This window comes from Eurosta solidaginis, chromosome 3 (assembly GCF_040869045.1).
Source record: "Eurosta solidaginis isolate ZX-2024a chromosome 3, ASM4086904v1, whole genome shotgun sequence".
In the NCBI taxonomy this organism is placed as follows: Eukaryota; Metazoa; Arthropoda; class Insecta; order Diptera; family Tephritidae; genus Eurosta; species Eurosta solidaginis.
Window position 1 is genome coordinate 221,628,375 of NC_090321.1, and position 13,115 is coordinate 221,641,489.

Consider the following 13,115-nt stretch of genomic DNA (forward strand, 5'->3'; position numbering starts at 1 on the left):
GAAAAAGTTTTGAAATTTATTTTTTAAATTTATTTTGTATCAAAGTTTTTGATAAAAAGGGAGTATTTTCAAAACTTAAAAATGTATTTAATTATATTTTTAAAAATCCAAAGAGCAACTTTTTGATTACGACTTCAAAAGTCCAAAAAGTTTTGAAAAATTTTTTAAATTTGTTTTCTATGATAAAAGTGAAAATAAATTTTTAATTTAGTTTGCATCAAAAAATTCCAACTTTAAAAAAAAATATTTTGTTTAAAATAAGTGCAGTTTTTTAGCCCGTAGAGTTTTCAACTCTGAAGGTGAAGGTCGATAAATATCGCGTTGAGTTTTTGATTTTTTTTAGAAGATCTCATACATTTTCTTCCGTTTTAATTTAATAACTTATGGCAAAAATACGAGGTAAAAAATATAAAAAATTCAAAATTTTATAAACCAGTTTCAAATTTGCATTTAAAACGGCTAAAATTCATTAGAAAAGAGAATTAAAAAAAAAAAAAATAAAAGTTTAAACATAGAAAAAATTAAAAATTGAAATGTTTTTTTCGAAACTCTATTGAATTCATGAAAACGTTGATAAAAGTTTGGAATGAACTATTTTGAAAAAAGTATTTAGCCTACTAACTTCACTATGATTATCAATTTATCTGTTTATAAATTATTTCTCTCTATAGTGTATTTTGTTTTGATACCGAGTAAAAATTTAAGCTCATAAGGAGATAACTTGATTAGCTGATATTAAACGAAATTGTACAAGTGGTTCAATCTAGCCAATTATAAGTGGTTAAATAATACAATTAATCAAACAACAAACTGCATTTAAGGTAAAATGTTTTTTCTGCACAAAATTTGTTTTTTATTTTTTTTTAAGTTCTTTGAAAAAGTAAGTAGCTTTGCCAATAGTTCACGTTTGTATGTACTAATTTTCATAAAAAATATTATTTTATTTAATTCAATAAAACGTCCACAACCAGCGCTCCGCTTCTCCAACGATTAAGCCTATTTAATATTAAATATTTTGAAATAATTATATTTCGAACCAATTTTTAATGCTCGACTCGGTCTCACTGTCTGTATGCGGCATGTCAATCCTAAATCTGGTAGATTTTGCGTATTTCGACAGGTCGCGCTCCAACCGGGCCAATTTTTAAAGCCAGCACGTTCGAATATGCGTTTAGCACACGCCACATCGTCATCGATGTTATCATCAAGAAAATCTGTCAAATAAAATAATTTGAATTTTTCTCTCATTTAGTTATTAATTTACAATAAATATGTAGCTCTACCTTCACATTTTTTGTCACAAATGCCTCCTTTGCGACCAGCGCGGCACCAATCTTTGCTATTTATTTGGAAAAGTCCATAACTAGTACTGCCATTGGGATTACGTTTTATTGCGTCAGTGCTTCTATTACTTTCATGTTCAATCATGCATATCCCTGGAAAGGAAAATTATACTTTGCAACAAATTTAAAGTCATTGTCGGCGAACGCCACTATTGTTAAAACCTAAGGTCTCTTTGCTGTCGCTGGTAAATTTTTTTTGGGAGCGCCTCTTAATCCAAACACTCACAGTCCCGAAAAGACGAAAATAAAGATTGAACGTAAAACAAAATCGCAACAAATCAAGCCAGACAAGGCCAAAACAATTTTTTTGTGATAACAGAACATATCGACTGCATTCCGTTTCCTACTTCCACTTATTTTCTCTTACTCACCCTCCGTCTCTATTTTTCTTTCCTCTTTCTCTTTCTCTCATTCTTGAGTTCCCAATCCTATCTTCTTTTTTCTGCTTTTCTAATTATGGCTTTTCGTGTAACTCCCGCTTGGCCTTTCGCTCTTCTTCTTTACCGCTTAACCCTTTAAGACCTTGTGAAAACCCTCACTAGAACATTCCTTTTTGATACCCGTATTGTGAAAACACTATAATATGGCAGCATGACAAGCATAAATAACTGCCCCAAACATGGCAGCGCAACAAACTATAACAGCTGAGCAAGCATCACCTGACGACCAATGACGATAATGGTAATTTACTGAGGAGACATATAAACATTGCGTTTCTCTCCCGCTTTGTGATGAACGGCCTTTTAAACGGGAAATTTTCTGTTGGTACTTCTGTCCTCTCAGAGTAGCCAGCATGCATCTCTACTCCTGATCAATAGCTGCTTTTTGCCTTAAGCCGCTCGACATCAATTATGTTGCGTGCAATTCGTATGAAAGATGGTGTCCAGCAAGAAAGCTATTACCCTCTGTAAGCCAATAGGAGAGGGTCTTAATTTACACATTACGATACCATCGCTAGCTATCTGTGCGAAAAGGAGTGCTGTCATGTCATCCACGTGACTACACGCCCGATATTTTTTGGCTCCGGTTCTGCGAGGGATCTGTGAGTGAGCACTAGAGGCTAACGTTATGTCCTAAGTGTGCCCATCTTTCACGGTTCTGTGTACATAGACCCGACGAGTGCAGTCTAAAATCGTTGACGCTGCCGTTTCTTAGGTTGCGTTATTATTACTTTGTTCGTTGCCTAGCTACGGCTGTTGTTTGCCCCGGTACTGAATTAACGCTGCCTGCTTCCGTACCTTTGCCAAATTGTTGTTGTACCGATACTCCTCGATACTACTTCTATCATTGTTAGCCCGTTATAATATCGCCGCTACTGTTCCGATCGTTTGCCTACCCTTTGCTGATCATAGCAGTAATATCCGGCACCCTCTGTTTCGTTTCACACTTTTTTCCTACGGAAATCTGTATATGTTGTGCGTGTATTCCATCTTATCACGTTAAAATTACGTTTTATTTAATGGGGATTTGTGGGACCGCTACTTGACCTTGGAATGACTGAGTGCCACGTCAGCCTTCCACATGGTCATTATAATAGCAAAATTCAGGCGAAAGATGACAGAAGAGCTTTTCATCAAATTTGCTGTCTAATGAAAATAAAATTTGGCCGCTTCTTTAGAATGTTCAAATAAATAGACATATCAGAGCGATGGTTAATGTTTTATAGACAAAATTGCTCTAAGAATTTCACTGCAGGTGTTCTGAGATAATATAATTTCCGAAATTGGATCCAAAGACCCATTTTGTGAGCGATCTAATAGGTTAAAATTATCTAAACAATGATTCCTCATGAATTTATACAACAACTACCAAATAATTTATCAATAATACAATAGTTCGTTACAATAACTTACAGTTAGAAAGAAATGTTTTGTTGATTCCATATTTTTCCAAAAGTTCACGCGCCAATTGACAGCGCATATATTCTTTGGCATCCACATGAACATCAAACTTAATGCAGCCCAGCAACAATGGAATTATAATTATATTGAATCTAGCCATTGATATCTGAAAAGTAAAAGTTGTACCAATAACAGTTAGCAGAGATTTTTGCACTTATATCTACTTAAAGAGTTTTCTTTTCTGGAAGAAATGTAATCCCCATGTCGCTCTCTTTAGTCCTAAGTTCTGATCTAGGTCACTTGACGTTCGGCAAAATGGCTTATTATGTAAGTATTCAACCCATTTTCTTATTCAGTGGGACATATTTTGTGAGAGGAATGCACAAACTTGCGGAAGAAGTGAAACGAACCAACAGGGCGACTTTATTTTCGTTACCAAAGCAATAGAAACACTGGAAAAAATAGCCTAAACTGCAGCCGCGTCAATTTTATATTGAGAGCTAAGCAGCAATTAAGATAATAATCTCTAAATGTGTGTCAGAGTGTAAGCAATCACTGGAAAGGATCTACAAATATTGAGTCCCAGGACATAGAGGAGAAGATGGGAATGAAAAAGTGGATGAACTACCTAAAAGGGGCGCATACCTCGAAGCTTGCTCCATAGATGTCCTATACATTTATATTGGGGCCCAGGGTGCAGGAGAAAAGATGGGAATGAAAAGCGGATGATCTAGCTAAAATTTTGAAGCAACCGTGAACCAAACCTCTGAGTCAGGATCAGTATGATTTTCTGTTTTCCAAAGAGTTCTGTCCACAATCGACACTTCAATATTCCGTGAGGTTTTGAGCATTATTGTATTAGGTAGTAAAATTATGGGGTTGTATATTTTTATAATTAAGTTGGAAAGGTTTTGTGGGATAGCTTCTAGTAGTCTTTGATCTCCTTCGTTATTATACTTGTAACCATTTCAGGTTTGTTTTCGCATAAATTCGGGACTATTTTATGGTAACTTCGAAAGTACTTGAATATTAATGAAGAGAGGACTTATCTTATCGTGGCAAAATAATTCAATCATAATCCGAAAGCAATCCGAAAGTTTTCTATGATTTCGTAAACTTTAAAGGTAGGGTTAAAGACTTTCCTTCTAGTATGAAATACCGTGATAATTTCTCTAGCGGCGATCAAGATATTGCCAAGTTCTTTGCACAATTTTTCAATTCCAATTATTCCGCTGAATTAATTTCTTTGTCTAATGAATACCAGTATCAACTTAAATCAGTTAATGCAATTAATATTCCAGCAATATCTCCTGAAGAGGTTTTTTCACATTTAACGTCTTTGAAGGAATCTTACAAATACATTCCTGACCTTATTCCCACATGTTTTCTTAAAAAATTCCCTCCGCATATTTATCAGCCCCTAACTGACTTATTCAATATGCCCCCAAATATGGTGTTTTTCCTGCTGCTTGGACGGAATCATTTCTTATACCCCTTCATAAAAACGGTAGTAGGTCATGTGTAGAAAATTATCGAGGAATTGCAAAATTGTCTGCCATCCCAAAGGTATTTGAAGCCATTGTTACTAATCAGCTAAAATTTTCCATTTATACGTTGATTATAGACTCACAGCACGGGTTCTGTAAAGACAAATCTACCATTACCAACCTACTTGAATTCACATCTCTTGTTTCTAATCGATTTAGAGAAAATCTCCACACCGATGTTATATACACTGATTTCAGTAAAGCATTTGGTAAAGTTTCCCAGTCCTTGCTTATCCACAAGCTTGATCGACTTGGCTTCCAACCTGGTCTCACCTAGTCGATCTCTTCGTATCTCTGCGGTAGAATGCAACTTGTAATTTTAAAAAATACTCTTTCAAATGTTATTAATATTCTCTCTGGCGTCCCACAGGACAGTCATCTCGGTTCAATTATGCTCTTGCTATTTATTAATGATATCTGTACCACAATAAAATATTCAAAAATTTTAATGTATGCTGAAGATGTAAAACTTTTTAAGTCCTACGCATTTATTGAAGAACGTCCCTTGCTTCAAGCGGATTTAAATTGCTTAGTTGCTTGGTGCAATGCAAACTCAATGCCGCTGAACCTCAATAAATATAAATTCCAGCCTCTTACGTAATTAATCATTTTTGTTTTGCATCAGTAAATTATTTTGTTGTCTTGGGAGTTACGATGGATGCTAAACTTAGTTTCAACCTTCATATTATGGCTACTGTCAATAATAAAGTATGATAGACCACCTATATTCTATCATTCGTGAAACGATGGTCTAAAGAGTTTAGTGACCCTTATGTTGTAACTAAAGCCATTTTTACCACATTAGTTAGACCGATACTAGAATACGGATCAATAGTCTGGAATTCGCGATATCAAGTTCATTCATATAGACTAGAGTCAATACAAAAACAATTTCTTTTTTCTTTAAGGAATTTTCATTGGGACTCTGGGTATAATCTTCCACCTTATACTAGTCGGTTAAAGCTTAGGAATTTTCCAACTCTCGCAAGTCGTAGAGAATTTCTAGGCGTATTATTCACGGCTAAACTCCTGAATGGACTGATTTCTAGCCCCTTTCTTTTGAACGAATTAAACTTCAATGTCCCATCACTAGCGTCAAGACATTACAAACCTCTTATTTTGAGGCAGTGCAGAACTAATTTCGAATTAAATGAACCTTTTCGGTGTTTGTGTCATGATATTAACTCCCATTCCAACTAATTTGATATAACAGATTCACTTTTTACTATAAAGACAACTGTCTTGTCCTATCTTAACTCGTAACAAAATAAAAAAAAAACTTTATATAAAATGTTCACTTATGTAACAATGTAGCATATGTATTATTTCCAACTGTCATGCATAATACTCAGCTGATGATATTTATTCTGTAGCTGAGCAGTTTTAGATATCAATGCTTAACAAATCTTCGGCTATCAACAACTCGACAAAAACAAAATCCGTGCGTCATACGGATGCGCCCCTCGTGTCGGTTGAGCGGGCTTTGGTGGGTATTAATCCTTTGGGTTTATTATCATTATTATAAATAATTAAGTCCAGTTGTCAATAGAACTTTCCTACTACTTCCAGGAGGGGAACCCGCTTAGAAAAGCCTTTTCTTAAGTATTTTGATGTTGGTTTAACCCAAGACCTAAAACGTTGGATGTGGTAGAACAGCAATAAGAAAACTACTATAGAAGCAAACAAAAATTAATACAATAACAAGAGCTTTAATGAGAAAACAAAAACAGCATTGTTATCAACAGATCATATTCCTGGAACCTCATAATAACACCATTCATATTGCGTATTTGTGTAAAATTATGTGGTTTTAATTACCGCCAGTGTGATTTGTTCTTATGAAGTAGTTCCTATCAAAAATAAAGTAAATTTTGCTAATCAAAAATTCACCCGCAACTAACGTGACTTGTACAGCAGTGAACAGAAAAGTAGAGCGATTTTTAACAAATTTCCTCAAATTCTTTTTTTTTTTTTACTTTCAATATTTTAAGAAAAAACGACTATGAATTTGTAACTGATACTATGCAAATCAATTACAAAAATGTTTTTGAAAAAATTGAAAAATCTTCGAATAATTTCGAACTTTATTATCTGTATTTAATTAGCGGGAGATGCTAATAATGCTTTATAAAATTGTTTTTGTTATTGATATTAGAGAGAAATTACAAAGTTTACAAACACCGATAGTTACTAGGACATGTTTTTAAATGCCACTTCTTCATCAGCTAGCTTCTCGGGAGCTGAGTATTGAACCCGAAATCTCCAACATTCATATTTTATACTATTGTCCACTCAGCCAAATGAATGCCCCGCTGCTCGCTTTGCAATTGGTCTCTAAGTGTTGCCTTTTTGTTGCTATTATTAGGTACATACCATTTCTATATGCTTTTTAATCCTAGTTGTGTGGAATAATTATAGACGCGCTCCAAGAACTCAGTAACATTGGGTTTATAGCGGCGCTTCCGCTATTCACTATTATATCAATATTATTATCTGTCCGGCGGCCACCATGGTGTGATGGTAGCGTGCTCCGCCTATCACACCGTATGCCCTGGGTTCGCACCCGGGCATAGCAACATCAAAATTTTAGAAATAAGGTTTTTCAATTAGAAAAAAATTTGTCTAAGCGGGGTCGCCCCTCGGCAGTGTTTGGCAAGCGCTCCGGGTGTATTTCTGCCATGAAAACCTCTCAGTGAAAACTCAACTGCCTTGCAGATGCCGTTCGGAATCGGCATAAAACATGTAGGTCCCGTCCGGCGAATTTGTAGGGGAAATCAAGAGGAGCACGACGCAAATTGGAAGAGAAGCTCGGCCTTAGATCTCTTCGGAGGTTATCGCGTCTTACATTTATTCTTTTTTTTTTTAATTCACGAGACATGGTCATATTGATTTATACAATTGTTTTTGTTATTGATATTAGAGAAAAATTACAAAGTTTTCAAACGGCGATGGTTATTAGGACATTATACTATTAGAGTAAGAGTCCGTGACGGCCAGACCTTTGGCATTTTGTAAAAGTTGAAATTTCGTCAGTGCATACTTCCAACTGAAGCACGATCGTTGGTATATTATAATACTTGAGTCATGGTGGCTTTAACAGATATCGTGCAAAAATTTTGCAGAAAAATAGACCTTTCTTTCGTCATTTTATAAAGACTTATTTTAATATATGGTCTTCGTCACGATATAAGAAGCAACTAGCCTCATTGCCAGACACTTTCCATAGTGGCACTGCCGACATTTCAACTTTTATAAAATGACAAAGGTCTGGCCGTCACGGGCTCTTAGACTATATGTAGAGTTCTCGGAACTTTTTTTTAGTATGCCATTTTATAGTCCAATCAAGTTTAGCCACACAAAATACAAGTTAAAGGTGTCTAAATATTCCCTGCTGGGAATGTTCACCATAAAGTTGCCTTCTGCAGCGATTCGTGCTAGGAGGGAGAAAAGTGTATTTGTTTTGTATGCTGCAGTGCGCTATGATGCCAATCGGGAAATTCTCGTAAGCGCAAGGCTGACGTTGCTGCTACTTTAAAACCAGTTAAGTTCAATAGTAGGATGTCAATAATTATATGAAGAGCTTCGCTTTGACATTGTTCTTAGAGCATCACTTATGCTGTTCATACTAGATCTGTGAATATAACTCGACAAGTTTACCACCTTATTGGTGGTATATATATCGCTTGGTATATAAATAATTCAAACTTAACTTTATCGGTATACGGTAGGCCCATAGCACACTGGTCAGTCTGATATGGAGTTGGTGGCCAAAAATACTTCCAGCAGAGATATCAACGTTTTTATTATTTTTTCATAAAATTGGTGCGGGTGATACCTTCATACCGACCCACAGCCACCCACTTTCACCGCATGCATACAAAAACAAAGAATGAAATCGTTTGGTCTTTTTAAATTTAGGATGTAAAAATAGGATTAAGTAAAGAAATTAACGTTATTAAACGATCTTGCATACATAACAATAACAAAACAACAAAAGCACACGAAAGTTTACATTTGCATATCGTCGACTGGCTAAAATAATGTCGTATAATACATGTGAGCACATATAACATACGATAATAATTTATCAGGGTGACGCTATCAGAAAACTGTCGGAAAACACAGTAAGTGGCAGAAAGTGGCAGCTGATATTAACACTTTAGAATCTTCAAACTTTGACTAATAATAAGATAGAAGTCCCAACGTGAGGATTGCTAAGCAACGCAACTAAAACTTTAGCTGAAATTGAAATATTTGTGCCAATGGACACTAATAAAGGCACTGGTGAAATTTTAAATACCAAAAACAAAAAAAAAAAAAAACAGCAAGATAATGACACTAAAATTATTTCAAAATGAAGTAAATAACTTTTGACTTTAATATTCATTTTTTTTATTTATTTCAATACAATGATATTTTATGTATTTCTAAATAGCTTACAAATTGCAGTTTATTTTTAACTTTCGCACACTGCAAAACCCAACTAATACCATAACCTCACTTTTGAAGCTATTCTGAAAAGTACAGTAGGAGTGCAATAAAAACAAATATACCTTTTAAAAGGCTATTCTAATAAGAGATACTAACGACACATTAGGTGACAAACTTTTCACCTTGATTTTTCATTTTTGGCCTGTGGAACCGACCACTGTGCATAGGGAAAACTCTCGCAATGCTACTTGCAGCAGGGCCCGTACTGCGTGTTACAATCAGTGACTGAAACCCATTTTCATTCAAGCGATAACTGTGCAACTGTCAAACTATTTCTAAAAATTACAGTAAGGTATGGATCTAACGAGTACTATTCGTCAATAGTTCGCATATGCTATTAATCTGATCCACCATTTCAGAGCTATTTTGTTTTAAAAAATGAGTTTCGATTACGGATGGTAACACGTAACACGGGCTCAGATCGTATATAGTTTAAGTGAACTTTCTAGGTTATCAGCATATGCCACAATTTTCCCGTTCCTCCACCTGGTATCGCTTAATAGCAAGTTTACCATTAAGCTCCATAGAAGCTAAGCAAGAACACCATTCGGAGGTGTGCACCGTGCGGCATACCGTGTTTTATCAACCTTCCCCAGTGAAAAAGTTCTTTCCTTCTCTTTAGTAGTTGAGAATCAGTCCTACTAGTGGCTTATTTACAAATTCCAAGGTTCAACGGACACAAATACAAAAAGATGACAAAGAAGTGTTAATAAAAGATAAGAACTAACAAATTACTAAAATGAGCGGAATACAAATGTATAATCGCGTTTTTTTACACGGGTTGTATTCACAAAAAAATTATTAAAATTATAAGCATGGTGTAGACGTCGGGTTATTAGCATGGGAGACATTTCATCGGGTAGCTTCAGTTTAGCTATAGTTTGGACTTGGACGAAACAATACGCTTGTATGGCTACGATTCTCGCAAAACAATCACAGGAAAATATTTGAGTGAAAAAAACATTAATATTAGCATAATATGACTATTGAACGCAACATCGGAGTATAGTAATATGCAAAGGAAGATGCAAAGGAAGCTAAGTCAAAATTTTGAAAGTATGGAATTATTCATAAGGATCTCCATTCCAATACCAACTGACCTGTATACTAATTTAAATGAAAAAAAGCTTAAACAAAACCTATTTACCAAGAATTTTTTTGTTGTTAGTTACGCCTTTTCTGAACGTGGTGATTTTTGCAAGTAATCGCTCTGAGTTAGTGTGCGATATGGGGCTTTGTTGAATTATCAATTTTTTTCTATAGCAGGTGAAAGTGTCTACTTAAGTACAACACATGCCAACGCTCGCTTAATTCACATGCACATATACACATATATATGCATGAATACCCTCTAGGAAAACGGAATATTTGAAAATTAGGCGATTAACTAGCACAGGCCAATAAAAATTGAAAAAAAAAATTCAGATTGTAAATTGACATTGTATGGGGAATAATTGGGTTTTATTTTGAGCAACGCGAAAATAAATCTGCCCGTGATGCAAAAATTTGTAAAAAAAATAAAAAATAGCATACAATTTATCAATTTTATTTTGAAAGGTTCGGAAAAGATGCTACAAGAATAATTTAAAGTTTTTTTTTTGTATATTGAAATTTTATGGTCTAAATATTTATTAAAGAAAAACACGCAAGGAAAAATAGCCAATTTTCGACACCCTGTATAATTTTTTTTAGACTTCCCTATATTATCAGTATCGAAAAAAAATTTGATTGAGCCATGTCCGTCCGTCCGTCTGTCCGTTAACTCGATAACTTGAGTAAATTTTGAGGTATCTTGATGAAATTTGGTATGTAAGTTTAAAATGAACGATATCGGACTATAACCACGCCCACTTTTTCGATATCGAAAATTTCGAAAAATTGAAAGAGCGCGATAATTCATTACCAAAGTCGGATAAAGCGATGAAAATTGGTAGGTGGGTTGACCTTATGACGCAGAATAGAAAATTAGTAAAATTTTGGACAACGGGCGTGGCACCGCCCAATTTTAAAATAAGGTAATTTCAAAGTTTTGCAAGCCTTAATTTGGAAGTCGTTGAAGATATCATGATGAAATTTGGCAGGAACATTACTCCTATTACTATAGATGTTCTGAATAAAAGTTAGTAAAATCAGATCAAGAACATGCCCACTTTTAAAAAAAAAAAATTTTTTTAAGGTAAAATTTTAAGAAAAAATTCAATATCTTTCCAGTATATAAGTAAATTATGTCAACGTTCAACTCCAGTAATGATATGGTGCAACCAAAAAAAAAAATAAAAGACATTTTCAAAAAGGGCATGGCTACGCCCTTTTTCATTTAATTTGTCTAGAATACTTCTAATGCCATAAGTCGAACAAAAATTTACCAATCCTTATGAAGGTAAGGGTAAAGCTTCTATGACGATAACAGTTTTCTGTGAAAATGGGCGAAATCGGTTGAAGCCACGCCCAGTTTTTATACACAGTCGACCGTGTGACCATCCGCTCGGCCGTTAACACGATAACTTGAGCAAAAATCGATATATCTTTACTAAACGTACTTATCTGAACTCTCTTTATCTTGGTGTTAAAAATGGACGAAGGCCGACTATGACCACACCCACTTTTTCGATATCGAAAATTTCTACTAATGCCCACTCCCTTTTAAATAACCACTAACACCTTTCATCAAGTAAGAGTTTAACCTGTTATAGTATCCAGAACGAAGCTGGGCCAGGGTGACTCGTGTGTTTTCTTCTTCTGCAAGGGTGGGATACTGCATATTAATAACGGAGTTCACCGGGCAAAGGCGTTTACCGATTTTGTGTGGATTTGGCTTAGGGCTTGTTTATGCTTGCCTGGATCAAACGGCTGTGTTGGCAGGTGCCGGATCTCGTCATAGTTCTTATGGAGATATTCCTCTAATCCCCTTGGATGCGGTGGTAGATTTTTTATTTAGCAAAACTGCCTGTTGAGCATTTTCTTGTGCTCTTCAATGTTGAGCTCTTTGGTCTCACTATGTAGGTGGTGTTCGGGGGTCATATAGAGACATTCGGTGGCAGTTCTGATAGCAGCATTTTGACAGGCCTACAGCCTTTTACAGTATGTGTTGAAAGAGCCAGTTTCCTTGGATTCCCGTTAGAGGATTTGTGAGTGGTCATGTCCATTAAATGGTACGAAGCACCGGTAACACAACAACAACAACCTAATTGTTAACAAAAATAGTTGAGATACACTAACTTATTTGCACTGTACTTTCCTAGAGCGACATTGGTTTATATATATATATATATATGTACTTTATATAGAAAACAAACAAACAGGTTCCGGTTCTTTACCGTGTTGCTGTGTAGCTTGGGGAGCTAGACATATTGGCACAAAAGTTAAAAAAGTCACAATAATTAATTAACATACAAATTCGTGCCATAAAACATTAAATAACCAAAGAAAAAAATTTTAATAATTAATTCACATATGTTGTACATTTTTGCGCACTTTATTATTTAATTTAATTTACTATAGTTTATAAATTTAATCAATTATTTTAGAGATTGATTTTGTGATCAAATATTTTCGCATATTTATATCATTTTGTGCTCACATTTAATTAATTTGATTTTGCGCGCTCGCAAAAAAAAAAAACAAAAAAAAACTTATACAATTTTATTAAAATTGTAAGCTAAAAGCTTACCGATCGTGCGACTAACACAAACGTTCTACGCTTAATGATCTCTGAGCGCTAACTAAACTCGGTATGAAAATTTTTTGGGTTTTTTGGGTTTTGTTGTTTTCTTCTGTTTTGTTTCAATTCAATAGTGCTCTGTTTACGATTTAAGCGACGACATGTGCCGTAAGAAAGCTTATTAATTCCTGCTGGCATTGTAGACAGAGGTGATACGCTATGCAGGTCTGAA

General features: G+C 34.9%; 2 protein-coding genes across 7 annotated transcripts in view; one reads left to right on the plus strand and one right to left on the minus strand.

The window, feature by feature from the left end:
* The window catches only part of Lrt (Leucine-rich tendon-specific protein), a 101,084-nt gene that overhangs the window by 53,444 nt on the left and 34,525 nt on the right, over window positions 1-13,115 (plus strand). The gene's annotated exons all lie outside the window — the stretch shown is intronic.
* LOC137246980 (lysozyme-like) lies at window positions 816-12,987 on the minus strand. Of its 4 annotated transcripts, XM_067778046.1 has the most exons (5): window positions 12,893-12,987; window positions 3,197-3,350; window positions 1,284-1,436; window positions 1,066-1,214; window positions 816-996 (listed from the first exon to the last, which is right to left on the minus strand). In XM_067778046.1, exons 2-5 carry the CDS (start codon window positions 3,342-3,344, stop codon window positions 991-993), a joined length of 456 nt encoding a protein of 151 aa, XP_067634147.1. In that variant the 5' UTR covers window positions 3,345-3,350; window positions 12,893-12,987; the 3' UTR covers window positions 816-990. The 4 variants fall into 4 exon arrangements, with proteins under 4 accessions (XP_067634147.1, XP_067634144.1, XP_067634146.1 ...); XM_067778043.1 differs by having other exon boundaries at window positions 816-1,214; XM_067778045.1 differs by having other exon boundaries at window positions 816-1,214; window positions 12,803-12,938.